The sequence below is a fragment of the Gracilinanus agilis genome, chromosome 1 (genome assembly GCF_016433145.1).
Source record: "Gracilinanus agilis isolate LMUSP501 chromosome 1, AgileGrace, whole genome shotgun sequence".
NCBI lineage: Eukaryota > Metazoa > Chordata > Mammalia > Didelphimorphia > Didelphidae > Gracilinanus > Gracilinanus agilis.
Window position 1 is genome coordinate 797,039,789 of NC_058130.1, and position 20,982 is coordinate 797,060,770.

General features: G+C 43.4%; 1 protein-coding gene across 1 annotated transcript; it reads left to right on the forward strand.

The window, feature by feature from the left end:
• On the forward strand, nucleotides 1–18,914 carry LOC123230556 (zinc finger protein 420-like; the record flags this gene model as incomplete). Its single annotated transcript, XM_044656689.1, has 4 exons — nucleotides 1–105; nucleotides 12,089–12,151; nucleotides 12,419–12,529; nucleotides 17,385–18,914. Coding segments are annotated over exons 1-4 (1,809 nt in total), but the record flags the coding sequence as incomplete, so codon positions are not given.
• Nucleotides 18,915–20,982: the final 2,068 nt, after the last annotated feature.

The following is a 20,982-nucleotide window of genomic DNA, read 5'->3' on the forward strand; positions in this document are numbered from 1 at the left end:
ATGGAGGAGCTTCACCACAAGGACTCACTGAGGATTCTTTGCTGCCTCTTCAGGGAGCCTGGAGTCCCCGGGATGGCCTTGGAGAGGGACAGACTCCCAGCCCAGGTAAGTGCATTCCAGCCCCAGATGGAGCCCCATCGGCCAGGGAGGCCCTTTCTTGGCTCTGACACAAGATGGGCTGTGAAGCTTCTCCCTCCTTCTTGCTGGGCCATTTCTGTCCCTACCTCCCAGGCAGGAGGAACAGCCCTTCCTGGCTCTCTTCTCAGCTTTGGGAGTGAGTCTTCGGCCCTTGGGCAGCTCAGACCCAAAGAGCTCCCCCCAGGCTGCCTCCCATGTTGGATTTCTCCCTGGTCACAAGTGAGGGCTGAGGACAGCCATTGACTCCTTTTTCTTCCCTGTCTGGGGTTCATGTCTTTGCTCTCTGCTTGCCTGGCGACACTCGCACCCTCTTCCTCTGCTTCTTCTCCCTGTTCCCTCCTGAATCTGGTCTGGAGCAGAGCCTGAGGGTGTCCCCTGGACTGTGCAGTCCTCAGGGCAGTCATTGTCCCCTGGTGCTGCTTCCTGGCTTCTGCCTCACGTCCTCGAATCTTCCCGGGTCTCTCAAGCTCCTTCCTTCCTCTCCCTTCTTAGCCCAAGTCATCCAGTCTGGAGGAACAGCCTGGTGTGTGCTTGGCACTGCTCAGCCCAAAGGAAGGGAGAAACCAGTGGCTGAACTCCAGGCCCCTTCCCCCCCCCCCCCCCAGTCTGACTGAGGAGACCCCTCAGCAGTGTCCAAACCAGCTCTGTGTGGACAGGATGGAGGGAGGCATTGTGGGAGGAAAGCTCTCGGGGTTCTGGGGAGATCATGGGGAGGATTCAGCTGGTACTCGAAGGAAGCTCCGAGGCCAGAGGCAGGAGGGAGAACCTTCCCTGCAGGGAGACAGGCAGCCCCTGGAAAGGCCCAGAGTCAGACCAGGGAATGTCTTGGCCAAGGCTCAGCCGGGAGGCCCGTGTCCCTGGGTCAGAGGAGGAGGAGGGAGGTGTGAGGGGAGAGGAAGGGGCTGGAAGGTCAGTATGTGCCAGTGGAGCCTCTTGTAGGAATGGTCAGTGTCCTTGCCAGGGATAGCCAGAATCAGGCAGCTGGGGAGGCCCCAGAGAGCTCCCCTGTGGCTTTTGTATCCCCTCCAGAGTGTGACCCCTCCCCTGGCCTTCTGCTGCTGAACTCCCTGACCCAGAGAGAGTCTGAGGCGTTTGGGGGGAGCCCAGGAAGGGCCTCACACAGAAATGGGGCCTTTTTCTTAGAAGACGAACTTTGAGTGTTCTTGAGCAGAGCTGTTTGTACCAGAGCCAGCAGCTGGTACATTCCTTCTCTGTTCAGTAGAATTCCTCACTGGTCTAGTCCTTCCCTTGTTGGACAGGCTGGAGAGAAGCAAAGGGGGGAGTTTGTGGAAGGCCTGAGAGTGTTCTGTGCAAATAGGGTGAGGGAGGTCCTCAGGGAGACATCCTGGCCTTGTCACAAAGGCATCCGGCTCAGTGGCAAAGAATGGGATACAGACAGAGTGGAGAGCTTTATGTTCTCCTAAAAATTTGCTTTTAGCAATCTGTGTAATAATGCTCTGGGATAAACTTTATTATTCTAATCATTTAATAGTTGAGGAAACTGAGGCAAACAAAGGTTAAGGTTCTGTGCAGAAGTTTTTCTCTTTTAAGGAATCAAACTTTTTCATTTTTTTGGTAATTGTCTCTATCTCGAGTTCAACTAAGCATTTGTGTCCTTGAAGAGCAAAGTAAAACACGTCTGATGCACCCTCTCACGCCTGTCAATTTGGCCATTGTGCCAGAAAAAGAAAATGATCACTTCAGAGATGTGTGAAAGCTGGGACACCCACGCTTTGTTAGTGGAGCTGTCATCCATTGATTGACCATTTGGAGAGCCATTTGGAACTCTGCCCCAAAGGCTTTCAAACTGTGCATATCCTTGTATGTAGGCATGTATCCCAGAGATCTCCAACAGGGGGAAAGAACCTATTTATACAGATATTTATATAGCAGATCTTTTTGTGGTATCAGAGAATTAGAAATGAAGGGATGTTCATTAATTGGGGAATGGCTGAACAAGTTGTGGTGTGTGATTATAGTGTAACCCTGTTGGGCTTTGAGGAAGAACTGGCAAGATCATTTCAGAGAAACCTGGGAAGACTTCCATGAACTCATGCAAAGTATGAGCAGAATGAGGAGAACATTTTATAGGACAACAGCAATATGGTGTGGTCAGAAACTGTGAACAACTCGGCTGTTCTCAGCAATATCACTGTGTGATCCCAAAGGACTCGTGATGAGAAAAACCATCTGCTTCCAGAGAAAGAACTGATGGACTCTGAATTCAGACCAAGACATGTTTCCCTTTTTTCCTTACTTTCATTTTCTTTGGCTTGAGATTTCTTCCCCAAAATGACTAATAAAGAAAAATATTTTGCGTGATTGCTCAGGTAAAGTCTAGATCAGATTGCTTGCTCTCTCAGGGAGGGGAAATGGAGGGAGGGAGAGAATTAGGAACTCAATTAAAAAAATGAATGTTAGAAATTGTTTTCACCTGTAATTGGGGAGAAAATACATTATTATTCTACATACATCTCTCTGTAGCTGTGAGATGTGTATGAGAAGTTTCTCCTGCCATCTTATAGTGTGATCTTTAATATTCAGCTCTAGGCTTATGCTCTGAGCCTCATTTCCTTCCAGGCTGCATTCCCGTTTTCTTAGTTTTTACCAAATAAACAATTTCCCCCCAAATAGCTTGTTTGGCACTTGACAGGAGGTATTCTCTTTAATCTGTTCCATTGCTTCATCTCCTTATCTTACCAATACCCCAGGTTTAGGATGACTGCTGACTTGTGATCTGCTCTGAGCTCTGGCAGTGCTGTTCCCCAGCTATCCTGGCTTCTTTTCATTATTTTCATTCCTATGGTTGATCTTTTGTTTTTCCCAAATGAATTTTGTTATGATTTTATCCAGGCCTATCAGACACCCTCTTCCTTATGGCATAAGGGGTGAAATTACATTTTATTCTCAACATTTTGGATTTGATACTCTAAGAATTCTGTTCAATCTTAAGCCACTTCTGTGAGGTTTCACTAGAGAAATTTGTGTGGACTAAAGTGTGGAGCTCCCCCTCTCTGAGGAGAGACACCGAGGCTGATATGGCTGCTGTTTCCAGAAAATCTCTGTTCTCAGTATTCCCATGCAGCATGGACTCAGCATTTCCTGTAGGGTGTGTGAAGAAGCTTGTACAAGCCAACATTGTGCCATCTACTGAGCTGATTCCCTCTTGGGAAGGAAAGGGGTGGGCTTTGGGGCAGCAAGAGGTGAACTATGGAAACATTCTCCATCTTGTGACTCAGAGCTGGAGCTGGCTCAGTTCCCTTCTGTTCAGTTTTGTGCCTTGTCCAAGTTCTGTCTGGTGAGGATAGTTCATTCAATCAGGAGAATTGGGAGAAAGTCACGTTATATTATGTGAACCTCTTCCTGCCTGGCTGGGAAATTGGACCACCTGTACCTACTGTGTAGAGACCCTCAGCTATGGCCCAAGCTTAGGTTGACCAGAGACACAGTCAGAGTCTGAGATTGATGGAAGGAGTTTTCTCCTAATTGTATGTCTCAGGCATTCAGCAGGTCTTATCTGCAAACTGGGTATCTATTGATCAATCACCTATTGCTTCTTTCTTTGATTGCTTACAGATATTGGAGTGGGACCCCTTTTCAGGGAACTTCCTCTGTCCTGCTTCCCTATCCGCACTTGGCAAGTCCCTAATCTTTTCTTTAATTAGAAAGCAGATGACTCAACATTGGATTGTTTCCTTTGTATTCATTGGTATTATATAATTCATTTCTTTTAAGGTAGATGAGTCTTTTTCCACCTGATTTCGATGTCCAGCCCTAAGCCCAGGAAAGGGCCTGATCCTTATCAGTCAGGCAGTTGGCCTACATTGCTTTAATAAATTGATATGCTCAGAAGAGCAGAGCTTTGATTCCTCAGGCTTTTCATCTTTCAATTGTCGCAGTTTAACCTCTTTATTTTCTTCTACTTTTGCCTGGAAATCTGGTCCCTGGGTCAAAGCTATCCCATTCCTCCCAGTGCCACACTGGTCACCCTGACCCCCACCCCCACTATGAGTTGAAACCTCCTCGACCAAAGAGAAGTAGACTGCAGACACCAAGTCTCTTTGGCCTCATTGTGAGTCCTCAACTCCCTTTACTCATGAGAATATTCATCAGTGGAACCTCCTTCCTTATCAAGGTAGGGCCTCCATCCTCTCTCCATCTTCTCAGGCTTTGCCTTCTCCTCTGTGCCTCCTCCCCTGTAAGTCTTTCTCTTTCTGGTTGTATAATGGTTCTGTTGGTGATTGGAAGGATAGTTACAGAAGCTGCTTCAGCCCCTGCAACTTCTTTTTCAGAGTTCTCATCTTTAATCTGTTGTTTTACATCATCCCCCTTCTTTGTTGTGACCGTATTCTTAATTATCTCTAGCTGCATTATTGTTTTAGCATCCAAGTCCTTCCCTTCCCTGATCTGCCTGTTAATTTCAATCAAGGTCTTCATGTGTTCCACCATTTGCTCTAAAACTGGGTTTGTAATTTCAGCTTTTCCAAATGTAAATGTCAACACCTTTCTCAAAATCATCAGGGCCCCATAGAAAGTTGCAGTCATGGCTATCCCTGATGGTACATATGCCAAGGCATCATCCACTGTTATTGTCAGCCACAGGTATATATCATAAATTTCTATAATCCGCTTAAAGAATTGTAATCAACCAAAATGTGGCACAAGTCTGCCAAATCCCATAAATCAAGACCCCAGAGCATCCCAGTGCAACAACAGCCCTATTGATGAAGCTGGTATAAGGATAAGAAATAATGAAGGCTGCTATAAATATATAAATTAGTATTTTAATTAAAGCCATGCTGATAGATAAAGTCATTAGACCACACGCTTGTAAGAATTCAAAACTGCCGCCCTAGCCATTATTGTTACCTCCTGTCTCTTCCTGAGTCTGCTGGCCAAGAGACCACTCCCCTCTAACCCAGGAGATTTAAACTGTTCTCTGCGTGGGGACGTAGGCGTCCCCACACCCAAAGAACAGGAAGCGGAAACCCGTTGGACCACGGGAAATGTAGTTTGATAATTTCCACGTGTCTATAGAAAATACATATATATATACTTTTAGATGGCATCTTCCAAATTTCACTGTTACAATTCCCCCTGAGGGCTGGCAAAAAAAAGGTTAGCCCTTTTTCTTCGCTTGACCTGTAAAAATAGACAACTTCTAAAATTTTCAGGAATTTGGGGATAAAAGAAATAGATGAACAAATGGTTAAAATTAGCCGCATTGACAAAAAACCAATTTGGGGGCAGTCCCCTATTGGTATAATAGTGTACAATTAAAACAAATTGCATTCAACTCAATTTCCACTTCCCATAGTTCAATCAACTGCACCCCAAAGTTCAAAATTTGGTCTTCATGGTACAGTGAAGGCTTTTCAGACATCTTCATGGTGTCTTCACCAAACAGGTTTGTCGTCTGGATTCTAGGAAAATGGCAAGATCCTTATCCTGAAATTATTCTCAAAAGAATTTAAACTTTACATTATAGATTACTAAACATACATTTTCTTCTAAGATGTATACAATTCCCCCTGAAATTACTCCTAAAAGAGTTAAATATACATATGTTTTTACATTATCGAATTTTTAAAAACTTAACATATATCCCCTTAAGGTAAATCTTAAACACCTTTTTTTTTTTTTTAAAGGGTACCTCAGGTCAGCTATGGATGAGTGGCTGAGTCCCAGGGGTTGTATGAAATTGGCAAAATACAAAGAATAAAATTCAAGAAAAAAGAAGAAAAAATTAACTTGTGAATGAAATGTAAAATGTGCAAAAAATCTGGGGAAAATATACTTAGACCTTTGAATGAAGGTCTAATTAAAGTGAATTCAGCAGATTGCAATTACCCATTCAGGGCCAGGACTTAAGGAAAATGTCTCTCTCTGATCTGACTTATCATCAGCTTTTCAGGGAAGTGAGCCAAATAAATAAACCAATCTTAGGTGCTTTCTAGGAATCTAAGTTGAGGGGACCCACGTCCTCTAAAGTTTTAGAAAAGACTGGGACTCCAGGACTCAAACCCCAATTTCAAGCCCTAAAGTATTGGCATAGAACTGCTGCAATTTATGCAGATTAAATTTAGTCAGTCAAGTCTCTGATCATGTGCTTTCTTTAGCACTATTAACAGCTCTCATGTTCCCTTTTCGTAGAATCAGACAGAAAGGCATTTAATCACAGTCCTATAGGCTCAGGTATTTGCTGTAGAATCAGAAAAAGGATAAATAATGATTATATATGTACTTCTAGTACAAGATGATAAAAAGGAAAAATCAATTGCTCTAATTAAAAAATGTTTTAAAAATCAAAAATATATATATAGCTTAGAACTAGAAGGGTTATGTTACCCCAAAATGAGATTGTCTGTGAGAGAAAGTGGGTTTTACAGAATAGCAGATTCACAATGCACATTCAGATAGAGTACCTTAATTTCCAATAGCACATTTTAAAACAATGAACAATGATGCTTAAAAATCATATACTTGTTACAACTTTTAAATCTTGGCTAAGAGTTTCTCACAAATTCTGTTATTGCTTCCATAGCAAAATCTGATATTTAAAAAAGAAACCTTCTGGTCTAAATTATCCTCAGATAAGAATATACAGGAGCTCCTTGGCTTCCTGTTTTAAAAAATCTTGGGTAGGAAATGCTTCTACCCGTTTAAGGCAATAATATCTTATAATAAAATATATAAAAGCTTATCCTTTAAGACAACAATTCTTAAGGATTTAAAGTAAAAGTTAAAAGATCTCTTGTAAAATTACAAGGTAATATTCAAAGCATGGAAACTTCAAGGTTCTTTAAATTACCAAGACAGAATAAATTTTAAAAGACATGTGCTCTATAAAGCCAGTATACATAAGGTAAGTTACAACATAAAAATGTGTAGGAAATATAATGTGAGTATTAGGGTAACAAGCTGGTCAAAACCTCTTACCAGTTCTAATAGATTTTTCTCATTATTTGGGATTTACAATAAAATCATAACCTAATTAATCTAGCAGCCACAAACTTCATTAACTTAAAATTATTCAGCACAACAGGAAAATCAACGAAATAAGCAAGATTAATTTACAAAACTAATTAGCAAAATACAGTAAGATACAGTCTTTAAAAAACAGAAATAAAACTCATTCAGTTCCGAGGTTTAAAAGTTTACCCCTTGTTCAATTTAAGGTTCTTCTAATTGAGTTCTGCTGAGTTTAAGGGGTTTTTTAATAATCAGTCTTTGCTCTCAGTTCAAAGTTCTGAGCAGGTATGGGGGTGAATAGGCCATGTGGCCCGATTAAAGGTAAACGCTAGGTCCACATGCAGAATTAGCAGCACCAGCGGCAGGATTGGAGAAGTGGTCTGGGACACTTGCAGGCTTGTGGCACGGCAGGAATGGAGATCAAGTCAGGAATCAGGAGAGCAGTGGCAGAGACACACTGGCTGGGCTCCAGCATTTTAGTTTTAAAGCCAAAAGCCAGAATTGGCTAGCCTGACCTCCCAAGGTGGTTTGGGCTGGACTGGCTGGCTGAGTCCCGCCTGAGGCAAAAACATGCTGTTGCTTTTAGCAAAAGCATGGCAAGGAAAGCCACTTTCCTTTTTTAAAAAAGTGCTCAAAAAAGCTGAGCCAGATGGCCAAAAAGCAGGCATGGCTATTGTTTCTGAAAGGCTATCTGGAAAATTGAGAATTCAATTTCCAAACTTCATAAGGTTGCCATAATTATAAGGATGAAAAATAATAAAGGCTGAGCCAAAATTATAAAGATAAAAAATAATTATGACTGATATAAATATAAAAATTAGTATTTTAATTATAGCCATGCTGATAGATAAAGTCATTAGACCACGTGCTTGGCATCTCCCAAATTTCACTGTTACACTGGCCATATTTATCACTTCCCCACTAGGTTCTGAAGTAAAAATCCTAGGCTGGCTGGCCAAAACTGTTATGTTTGTAATAACAGAAATGTAGTCCATAATATCAAGATGATATAATCAATCCAATCCTCAAACATTATTGTTCCCATCATTGCCCAAACCGACCAGCCGTATATAATATCAGTGTTATTATTAGCCACAATTATTGACTGATAACAATCACAATTACAATTACAATTAAGTACAAACAGAACAAACCACAAAAAAAATGATAAAAAAAAACTTTCTCTGGGGCTACTCCATGTCTGATAATATTTTGCCTTCCCACAGGGATTTTATGAATGACCTGGGATAGGGGCTGAGCAGCTTTGAGCAGCTCACCACTGGTTAAGAGCTTTCAGCTCACAACCAATGGCTGAGCCCCCTCATGGAATGTTCGAATCTGTGTGGCTCTGGCAGCCCAAGAGAACACTTCCTGTCTGTCTCTCTGTTACCCAGCCATCTGGGAGTGACAAACTGTAAAGGTGGGGCACCAGGGATATTATTATTATTATTAAAATGTAACTAAATGGTTTGTGGGTTCACACTGGGTTGAAGGAGAGACAGGACCAACCAGGATAGGGAGACCAGGGTTTATAGCCAAGCTGTTAACTGCCAATAGGAATGGCAGTTAGGCCAGGGCCTATGGAACCAGCAGGCAACAGGTAAAGGTTTATAACAGTTTATTTGAGAGGAACAAAAATAAAGGATGGGATAAGAGATTCTACACTTGAAACCTAAGGGCAAATCACAGGGGCAAGGAAGGATTTGTCTACACTATTCTATTGACCTAAGCCAGGCAGGGCCCAAAGGAAGCAGTACTGAAGTCACAGGGAAAACTCCTCCAAACCTGGTTCCAGCCAGGTTTGGTCAGCTCAGCTAAAAGACCTGAGGGTGGCTTTCAATTGGGGTCTCACAGTAATCCAAGGATGGTCACAGGATGCCAAGAGCCAACTCCACCAGGTGATCCAAAGTATCCAGGTAGGGAGAGTGAGTTTGCAACACTGTCCACCAGATCACAAGCCACTTCCCCATTTGGTGCTGCTCTGCAGGTCTGTTGTCCACTGTTGAAAGCCTCTCAGGATCCCAGGGAATCTGGATGTAGTTTTCCCTAACTCTGAGATCTCCCAGGGTTAGCAGCAGTTATGCTCCCAACCACTAATGGAGTCCCTCTCAGAGCACAAGCCCCACTTCCTGCTCCTTCATTCCATCTTGGAATCCTCCAGCCCTTCCTGCTAGGTCCAACACTAATGCTAAATAAATTGCTAAATAACCCTCACAACAGATGATAGAGATCACTTCCTCAGTCTCCTTCTCAGTCCTGTCTGCAGTCTTTGATGCTTTTGGCCCACTCTCTCCTCAATATTTTCTTCTCTCTAGGGTTTTAGGACATGGCTCTCACCTGGTTTAGCTCGTACCTCTCTGACCTGTGATTCTCCTTCTCTGTTGGCTCCTTCTCTAGATCTCTTAACACTGGGGTTAGGGTGAGGGAGTTCCTCCAGCCCTGTCTTAGGCCCTCTACTCTTCTCCTTCTGGGCTTCTTTACTTGGTGATCTCATCAGCTACCAGGGATGCAAGCACCATCTCTGCTGATGAATCTCAGATTTGCATTTTTTGACCCAATTTCCATGCTAACCTTTCATCTCAAATTTCCTTACAGGGATGTCACACATTAGGTGACCAGTAGAAATCTTGAGCTCAGTGTGTCCCAAACACATTGTTCTCTCTTACTTAGACAGAACCCCCACCTTCTCGATAGCTGTATCCTTCTTGTCCCTCAGGCTCAAAACCAAAGAGCCCCCCCTTGACTCCTCACTGTCCCTTTCCCACATATCCAATATGGCGCCAGGAACTATCAGTTTCACCTTTGCAGCATCTCTCCAATATACCCCCTTCTTTCCTGTCATTGCCATCCTCCTGGTAGAGGCCCACATCACCTCCCTCTTAGACTATTAAGACAATCTTTTATTAAGATGATGATTATTAATAATTCTAATTAATTAATAAAATTAATATTAAGACAAGGCTCTTCCTACTCCAAGGCCTTCTCCATTCTCCCACCAGAGTGATTTTCCTATAGCTCAGTTCTTATCCTGTCACTCCCTTACTCCATAAACCGCAGCGGCTCCCTATTCCCTCCAGGATCAAATATAAAACATTGTTTGCCACAAAGCCCTCTTTCCCATCTTCTTATTCATTATTCCCGAGTCTCTATTCTTGGATCTAGGGAACCTGGCCTTCTGGATTCCTTCAGCTACAGACTTAAAAAAAATCCTTTACTTTCTGTCTTAGAATTGATGGTGAGGCAGAAGCTGGCTAAGAGGTAGGCAATAGGGGGTAAGTGACTTACCCAGGGTCACATAGTGTAAGGAGGAAAAAGTGTTTTTTTGGGTTCAGTATATTAAAAGATGGTCTCCAGAAGATTGAACAATTATCAATCCTCAATTAAGAATAATCTCAAGTCAAAATTGACTTTTATGAAAGTTTATTTACAATTGAGAAGAGAGAGAGAGGAAATAAGAATCTAACACAGTAGTTATATTACTAGGATCCTCTAATTAATCCAGGTAGATCTAATTAACCCTCAGCTGAGAGTCAGAGGGCCAGAGGCCTGGAGGTGAATGAAGCAAAGCTTCACAGAGTCTATTAAAGGGAAGTTCCTTAAGAGAAGTTCAGGAAGATTCAGTCTTTAAACTCACCATGTGGACTTCTAAAGAAGATATTGAAAGCAGTCTCACCAAAGTTTTAGCATTCTGCCAGCACTCCTCCATGGACCAGAAGAGCTTGAAGATCTAGCCCAGCTGACTGAGGTCTCTTTTCACTTCCTGTACCTTCTCCCTAGTTTGCATGTCCAATCACAATAGACAATTCTCATAGTACTGCCTAGGGGGCAGTCAGTTGATTCTGATTCGTCATCCACTCTAGCACAGGTTGATTACAGACTTCCCAGAATTGGAGGTGCTCTCACCTTTGCTGATTAAATCTAAAGATGGGCAGTGTAGACTTAAGTTCAAATATGACCTCAGACAGTTCCTACCAATGATCACAATAGGTAGGAACTGTCTGAGGTCATATTTGAACCCAGGACCTCCTGTCTGCAGTTCTAGTTCTCTATTCACAGAGTGACCTAACTGCCCCAAAATGGAAACGGTTCTTCTTGTTTTTTAAGCCCTTACTTTCCATCTCAGGACCAGTTCTAAAATAGAGGAGTGATGAGTGCTAGGCAGAGTTAAGTGACTTACCCAGGATCACACAGCTAGGAAGTGACTGAGGTCACATTTGAACCCAGGTCTTCCTGACTGCAGATCTGGCACTCTATCCACTGTGTGATCTGGCTGTGTCTAGTCCCAGGCATTTTCAGTGAGTTTACTTCCTGTCTGGAATATTTTCCCTCTACATTTCAGATCACTGACTCCTTTAAAATTTCTGTAAGTCCCAACTAAAGACTTAACAACTTTCCACAGGAAACCTTCCTCTTAGTCACAGTGCCTTCATTCTTTCCCTTCTTCCCTATTTCTCCTAGACAGAACTCACTTTGTGTCCATGTATCTGTGTGTTGTCTCCTTCCCCCACTGGGCTATGAGCTCCTGGAGGCCAAGGACTGTCTTTTGCCTCTTGGGGAATTCCCAGAAGTGCAAAACAGCTGCTGAATGAATGTAGAGGGAATGGAAATGACAGTTTGTGGTCATTGAGATGCCCTGCATGTGTCCCCATCTTCTCTGTATCTGCCTCCTCTTCTCCCCTGGGGTCCTGCAGAACAGACAGGCTAAGTGATGTCTATCATAGTATGAAGGATTCGAGATCAGCTAAGTCTTCTCTGAGGATAATTCACCTGGGCTGCATTCTGAGTCCCTGCGCTCTCTGGAACACATTCTTTCCTTTCTCTGGCCTTCTACAGTGTTATAAGTAAACATGGAGAGGGAGGAAGGGAGAGACAGACTGACAGACAGAGAGAGAGAGAGAGAGAGAGAGAGAGAGAGAGATCTTATCAGCTCTGGCATGTTGGTGACTCTCACACTGACACTGGCTGCCCTGGGACACAGCAACAGGGCCACAAACACATGACTGACTCCTACATCCCACCTTGGAGGGCCCTGGGGATCCAGGTGGCACTGGGGGTCCTCTAGAGATTTCCCTTCACACACCAGAAACTCCTCAGCTTCCCTCTGGAGCATCCTAGAGCTGCTTCTCTCAAGCCTCCATTGGGCTCTTACAGACTCAGCTTCTAGTGCTGGCTCTGACACTGACAAAGGGCAGGACCTTTGGGCCCCTCCCTTCTCTGTGTGTCAATTTCCTCCTGTAACTGACCAGAGGTGGGCTCTTCATTGTGATGTAACTTTCAGCCCTCTGTGCTCTGTCTTGGGCTGCTCTAGGAGGTGGTGACGTTCCAGGATGTGGCTGTGGACTTCACGAGGGAGGAGTGGCGCCTCTTGTCCCCTCCCCAGAAGGAGCTGTACAAGGAGGTGATGCTGGAGAATGCCCAGAACCTGCTCTCTGTGGGTAAGGAGCCTCTCCCTGATGCCCAAGTCTGCCATCCAAGCTTTTCAATAAGGCCACAATACTTTTCAACAAGAAATCACAAGGATCACAAAAGGGGTCAAAAGAGGAGTCTCAGATTTTTATCTCTTTGAGACTCTGTTTCTATTATTGGCTTCCCACATGGACTGAATCCAACCTTCTCTGAAGAAGACCTAAAACCTAACATTCTGGTTCCAGATTGGTTCCCCATACTTCTTCCCTCTCATCTCCCTCCCTTCCCCAAATGCTGGGGAGACTCTCCTCCAGGAGCCCTCCCCAGTAAGCCTCCCCCAAAGACTCTGATTGCCTTCCTCTGTGATTGTTAAGATGGATGGCCTGGCTGAGAGACAGCATTGGGCCCGATGAAGATTGTTGAGTTTCCCAGGAGAGGAGGCAGAGACTCCCTGAGAGAAGACTCCCCAACACTTGAGAGGGAGGAAGGAGCAGGCAGGGTGAAGGGACAAAAGCGATCCTTTGAAGCCCCTGTATCTGGGGCTTCAGAATGACCCAGAACACTGACCCTGTGACCAGTTTGTCAGTTTAGGAGTTTCTGCCAAAATGGACCAGAACAGGATGGGGGAGGGGTGTTGTTGCTCATTCACAGTCCCCCAGCAAGGTAACACGCACATTCTACCTTGGGCTTGAGCATTACAGACAGTGAAGGGGGAGGACAGATTCCTGTGGGAACCCCTTGGACAGAGTGTTTGAGTGGAATCACTGGATTTCCCAACCTTTCCCTAAAGAGAACTCAGTGATGAGCTTCTCTCTATCCTCCTACCTGACTGATTCTCCCTTACCCAGGGCTTCCAGCTCCTCCAGAAGACATGCTCTCTTCTTTGGAGCAGAGGGAAGCTCCATGGATGCTGGAGCAGGAAGGCCTGAGGAGCTGCTGCCCAGGTGAGTGAGGGGAAAAGAGGTGTGAGAGAGCTGGGGTGACCAGAGGCTTCTGGGTGCTCTGGTGAAGCCAAGGCTAGATTTGGAGACAGGAGGACCCGACTTGAAATTCTTATTCAGAGGTTTTAGCTTGGGCTATAAATGCCTTGTAGGTCTTCATGCTAACCAATTCACCATTTGGTCTAAATTGTGTTTGGTCTATGATGGGAAACAGAGACATTGTGGTAGGGGCAACTGTTCCTCCTTCAGTTGGGGTAGATTCCTGGGTATCAAAATCGGTTTGGGAAGAACTGACTGTGGTTTTGACTTTAGTATTGTCTTTGGTTTACAGTTGGTATGTCCATTCAATAATTTCTAACTGCATTATTGTATTAGAATCTAGAGCCTGTCCTTGTCTAATCTTGTTATTTATCTCTATCATTAGCCTCAGTTGTTTCATGATGCCAAATAAATCTTCATTATTTTGTTTCTTTGAGCCCAAAATCAGGTGGACTGTATTTTTCAGAGCCCATAAACCTTGAATGGCAGTTACAAACATGGCCACTATAGCAGGTAGATGTGACAGGAAGTCAGCCATTGTAAAAGCTAGGTACTTGTAAGCATCATAGATTGTTAGCAGTTTTTAAAAATATTCAGGGATTATGTAAAACCATAGCTGGAAAATTCCTTGTGTAAATGAATAAATAAACAAGGATATTGTAGAGACAACAAAAGTAGCCCTTGCTAGACCCATCTTGCTTCCTATTCCCCTTTTCTTTCTTAAGGTTCTTTGCCTTATGGCTACGTCAACAACTGTTAAAAGAAATGAAGAAAAGCGAATTTATCTTCTTTGTATATCTCCTATCTCCCTACAGATCTTCCTTCTAGATATTAGATGATGGTTGGTAGATCTTAGGGATAGTATGAATGAAGGAGGGATCAGGTGTCCAAGGCCTAAGCCAGCTATAATTGGGGAGGGAGGAACACCCACTCTTCTCACAATAACAATTGATGTAATCTATCCTTCTTTTCCCTGATTGGCTTGGTTGGTTAAGCCTGTCAGTTGCTTCAGTTGGGACCTTTGAGAGATTGGGTAGATAGTTAACCTCACTAGGCCCAACCTGAGGTTGGATTAATTGTTAATAGGCTATTGATTGGCTGTTGGAAAGTTGGTATCTGACTGTGTATTGATTCTTCCCTTCCCAAGGGCTGTGATATAATAACTGCTCAGGAAAGGTACTTGTTGATAAATCACTGTGTTAACTCTTAATGGGAAAAGGAAAACAAGGTAATAGGTTTGAGGATCTTGGGAACCCTATTGCTATTGTTTGGCTACTAAACTAGTCATTGATCAGGGCTAGAGATTGCTAGGCTGGTAGAAGCTGGAGGTCTTCTCCCTCTCACTAACTCTGACCTGACCTGACCACAGTCAAGTCAGAGATTAGGGAAGGCTATTGATGTTGATGTTGCTTGATGATCTCTATACTCTCTCAGCTCTACTATCAATGGTATTGATGGATCATTAGCTCTCTCAGTCTGGTACAGGTCATAGGTTCAGGTTCAGGCCTACCCTCTCCACCCTTCACCTCCCTCTGTCCCAGTTCTTCCTCTAAGAGAAGTTTGCTCAAGCTTGCTCAAGTTTGTTCAGCTCTGAGTTCTGAGACCCTCAATTGATGTTCTTAGGGGGTATTTGTAGGGTGAGGCCAACCTACTTTTGCCTCTGGCTCACAGCATCTGGGAACATTCTAAATTTTCAATTGCCATCCCTGTCAGTCAAGGTGGTATCCATCTTATCCAAGATAATGATTTTAAAAGTGGTAAAGAGAATCCATGAGGGAAATGTCACAGGATTGCCTTGCCATGGTGAGGACCCAACTGAGATCAGGGATCCTCACTGTAGAGTGGATCCAAACAGCTATTTCCTGATTTTCTTTCTCTCCATTGACCCACAGTTCATGAGCAGGAGTTAAGACTGCTGCCTTCCTTGGAAGCAATCCAAGGTTAAGCTTTGTATAAATCATCAGCCCAGGCCCTTTTCTGGTCTCTGGGGCTCAGTCTTTGTCCTGGTCTTGGACAGTCAGGTGACCATAGCACCTCACTTTAGGGAGATGAGAGCGTAGAGAGAAGCCTCTGGGATCTTCTGGATTGGACCTGCTCAGGTTCCAGTGGAATTACTGTTGACTGCTGAGAAATAAAGGCAAGAGAGAGACAGAAATACAGCTGAGGCCAGAGCATGAATTTACCTTCCAGGAGAGAGACCAGAATGCAAGGATCCTGGTAGAGGTTGGGCCCTATATAAGCCCTGGGCCCAGTCAATAACATATATTAAATAATAAATATATTCTAGGAAACGTGCTAAGCCCTCAGCATACAAAGGAAGGGAAACACCATTCTGGGCTGTCCTGGAGTTCACAATCTAGAACCCTGACATGGAGGTGGTTTAGAAAAAAGAAACAGATCCTGAATCTCACTCTGAGATGATCCTGGGAGAAAGGAATGTTGAGGAATGGAAATGCATTTAATTCAACAGGGAAATCAGGAACTAGAGGAGTGAAGAGAAGGACAGTTTAAGGAGGAAAGCAATCAAAGGAGTAAATAATCCAAATTCAAATGATAAAAATAAACATTATTTGCATATGGCCCCTATTATGTGTCATACATTTTATAAATGTTATCTCCTTTGATCCTTTTATGAACCTCAGTAGTCACTTGATATTATTGTGTCCATGTTATAGTGTAGCCTGAGACGAAAAGAGCTCCTGTGACTTGCCCAGGCTTAAAAGTCCTAGCAAGTTTCTGAGGTACAATGAGAATGTACCACCACTTTTATTGGGATTTTTAAGAAGAATATCATGAAATGCCAGTATTTATATAATGTGGAAACAGGAAGAGGACTGTACAAGTTTTCCTGCCCATTTCCTTACAAAAGGATCATGGACTCAACTTACTGTATGAGACATATTTTTAAACATGGAAAATACCATGTTTTTGTTTAAATTGTATTTAGTAGAAGGATTTTATTTTAGTGAAAAGAAGCATTTAAAGAAAAGCAATGGCTGCTCTAAAGGGGTAGGGAACAGAATAAAATCTTTTATGCCTTGGATATATGCAAAAAAGAGTGCTAAATTTCTTCATCTGATCTCAGATACTGAAACAAAAAATAAGGTTGAAAGTCATCATGAAGGGAATTATATAATACTTATAGGGAAGCTAGATGATGAAATAATAGGAATATTTATTCTACATGCACCCAGGAATGTCATACCTGTGAAGAGAGATTGAATGTATAGACAATGAAAATGAAAGCGAGAAGATTGAAAGTGAATAATCTAGTACTGTGGACAGAGCATGCCCAGTCACAAGATTTGGTCTCAGCCTCCAGGATTTTGGGTCATGTCACACTCATCCAGCCTTTCTGAGGTCATGGTCTGAGTTAGGACTGTAATAAAGCTAGCCTATCCAAAATCCCAGATTTGTTATGAAGAGCCAATGAGATAACATGGGAGGCTCTTTGTTATTCAGATTTTTCTTTAACTTTGAGGTAATGGCATTTTCAAAGGATGGATTTTGCCCATTTAATTTGGAATGCTTGTTACCTGAGGAAATAGGATATAAAGCAATTTGTGTTCTGATAGTTGAGAAAAGAAGATAGAGTTATATATGTGTATATGTCACTCTACATGTATGTTTTACTGTTTGTTTCTTTTAAAAGGAGAGATCAGACCTGAAATGAAGGCGAATCCAACAGAGATGAGCCCTTCTCTGGAAGAAATAGACCTACAAAGATTCATGAGTGATGATCCCGATAACTTTGCTTTCAGAGAATTCTGTGTTGCACCTCAAAATTCATTTCATATTGAACATCAAAGAATGCACTCTGAGAAGAAATCTAGTGAAAGTAAGAGTGGAAAGACTTTTATGCACAGGGCCAGTCTTGCTGAGCATCAGAGAATGCACACTGGGGAAAATACTTATGAATGTAATCAATGTGGAAAAACATTCAGAAATAACTCTAGTCTTGCTGTACATCAGAGAATCCACACTGGGGATAAACCTTATGAATGTAAACAGTGTGGAAAGACATTCACATGTAACTCCAGTCTTCTTTATCATCATAGAATCCACACTGGGGAGAAGCCTTATGAATGCAAGGAATGTGGAAAAACATTCAGTTGTAGCTCCCATCTTGCTGTACATCAGAGAGTCCACACTGGGGAGAAACCTTATGAATGCAAGGAATGTGGAAAGATGTTCCGTCGCAGTTCAAGTCTTGCTGTACATCAGAGAATCCACACTGGGGAAAGACCTTATGAATGCAACCAATGTGGAAAGTCTTTCTGTCATAGCTCCAGTCTTGCTGTACATCAGAGAGTCCACACTGGGGAAAGACCTTATGAATGCAAACAGTGTGGAAAGACATTCAGTGAGAGTTCCCGTCTTGCTGTACATCAGAGAATGCACACTGGGGAGAAACCTTATAAATGCAATCAGTGTGGAAAGACATTCAGCCGGAACTCCAGTCTTGCTGTACATCAGAGAGTCCACACTGGGGAGAAACCTTATGAATGTAAGCAATGTGGAAAGACATTCAGTGTCAGCTCCCGTCTTGCTGTTCATCAGAGAATCCATACTGGGGAGAAACCTCATAAATGCAAGCAATGTGGAGAGACATTCACTCAGAGATCCAGTCTTGCTGCACATCAGAGAATCCACACTGGCCTGAAACCTTATGAATGCAAACAGTGTGGAAAGACATACAGACAGAGCTCCTATCTTGCTGTTCATCAGAGAACCCACACTGGGGAGAGACCTTATGAATGTAAACAATGTGGAAAGACATTCAGTAGCAGCTCAAGTCTTGCTGTACATCAGAGAGTCCACACTGCAGAGAAACCTTATGAATGCAGTCAATGTGGAAAGGCATTCAATCAACGCTTCAGTCTTGCTTATCATCAGAGAATTCACACTGGGGAGAAGCCTTATGAATGCAAACAATGTCGAAAGACATTCAGTCAGAGTTCCCAACTTGCTGTACATCAGAGAGTCCACACTGGGGAGAAACCTTATGAATGCAAACAGTGTGGAAAGACATACAGTCAGAGCTCCTATCTTGCTGTTCATCAGAGAACCCACACTGGGGAGAGACCTTATGAATGTAAGCAATGTGGTAAGACATTCATTCGGAGCTCCCATCTTGCTGTACATCAGAGAGTCCACACTGCAGAGAAACTGTATGAATGCAGTCAATGTGGAAAGGCATTCAATCAACGCATCAGTCTTGCTTATCATCAGCGAATCCACACTGGGGAGAAACCTTATGAATGTAAGCAGTGTAGAAAATCATTCACTATTAGATCTAGTCTTGCTGAACATCAGAGAATTCACACTGGTGAGAGACCTTATGAATGCAGTCAATGTGGAAAGACATTCATTCGGAGCTCCCATCTTGCTGTACATCAGAGAGTTCACACTGGAGAAAAACCTTATGAATGCAAGCAATGTGGAAAGATGTTCAAGCAGCGCCGCAGTCTTGCTTATCATCAGAGAATCCATAAGGGTGAGGAACTTAATATGGTTTTGATACTGAAACTATAGGAAGGCCAAAAATCATAAACCAATTTCTTTAATGACTATTAATGCTGAAGCCTTAAATAATAAATACTAGTACTAAAATAGGGAGATAGGAAGGTAAGTTTCCACATGATACAGGGTGCAAACCAAGTGGCTCACACAGCTTTAGGATGGAACTCAAGGAAAGAGTTCCAAAAGGAGTGTCAGGAAAGAATAAAAGAGGACTTGAAGCCTGGAGGGAGAGCTGAGTTCCTTTATCTTTGGAACTTGGAGGGAGCACTCCCTGTGAGGAGATAACTAATTTCCTGGGAGAAGCTGTTTGACCTGACAGTTGATGCCCTCTGACCAGGTTTTGTGTCTATGCTGGTTGGAGAATCCCAAATTGCAGATTATATAACAGTATTGCAGGACGGGCTTAAGGTGCTTCAACAAATAGGTTTACTCCAACAAGCTGGAGCTTTAGATTTTTCTCTACACAATATAAAACCTAGAGATTTAGTGTTTTTTTAACATTAAAGACATCTGCAAGAGAGGGGTCCTTTTCATGTTATTCTAACTACTCTCACAGCTATAAAATCCCCTCCCCACATACGTGAGACTTCAATAGTGTCAGACTGATTCACTCGGTCCCAATGAGTCTGGTATGAAGAAATATTTGCAGGAAGTGAGCCTCCAGTGTCCCAGGGCAGGAGAGGTGGGGTGGTGGAGGGATAAGAGAGATTGGCAGGATCCCAGCCCCCAGCTCTAGGGCCTTGGGGAGCAGAGCTTTTATACCATGGCCTTGACTCCTGATGCTACTCATTCTGCCAAGTTGGTGATTTTGGAGGGATGAGGGGAGAGATGGGATTAAGCCAGGGTTCTTGGCAGTGATGCCTTTGATTTGTCTGTCTGTCCACTTGTTCTCAGGGGTCTCTTCTCAGACTGTGGTGACCCAGGAGCCTTCTCTGACTGTGATCCCAGGAGGAACCGTCACCCTGACCTGCAGCTCCAGCAAGGGAACCAGCCACCACTAGGCAGTATTCCCACTGGTTGCAGCAGAAACCTGGCCAGTCTCACCAGAGACTCATCTATGATACCAGAAATCTTGGTTCTGGTATCCCTGCCTGGTTGTCAGGGTCTTGGGGACAAGGCTGCCCTCACCCTCACAGGGGCCCAGCCTGAGGACGAGGCTGACTGTTAGTGTACCCTGTGGTACAACAGTGGAGCTCAGGCTCACCATGAGAGCTTCATAAGGGCAACTGAGACAAAAACCTTCTCAGTCCCAGCCCATACCCAGTTATGGAGTGTCAGGCAGGATTTGGGAAGACCAGAGTTCCAGTATGGCCTCAGACACTTGCTTGTGTGACCCTGGGCAAGTTACTTCCTCCCAATTGCTTAGCACTTTATCACTGTTCTATCTCAGAATTCATACTAAGGCAGAAGATGAGGATTAAAAGAAATAAGAATGTCAGCATGCTGAGGGCAGATTCTCTCTTGCTTTTGTATTTATATTCCTAGAAATTAGCATGGTCTCTGGAACAAATGTGATCACAAGATTAAATCTACCATGCCCATCTTTAGATTTAATCACCAAAGGTGAAAACATCTCCATTTAACTCACAAGTTGGGTGGTCTGTAACTCAGGTGTGCTAGAGTGAGTGACAAATCAGAATTTACTAACTGCCTCCTGGGCAGACCTAAGAAAAATGTCTGTTGTGATTGGACATATAAACTAAGAGGAAGTCACAGGAAGTGACACAAAAGAGAGCCCTTAAAAAAGAGAGAGTTGAGTGAACCAGGGGTCTTCTGGTTCTTTCTTGGACATAGAGGAGCCCTGGACCCTGAGACCTTGGAATTCCACATGGTGAGTGTAAAGACTGAATCTTCCAGAACTTCCCTTTCAAAAGAGATGCTGTCACTGAAGCTTTTGCTTCATAAGCCTCCGGGGCCTTTGGCCCTCGGCCCTTGGCTCAAGGTTTACCTTTTTTCCAATTGA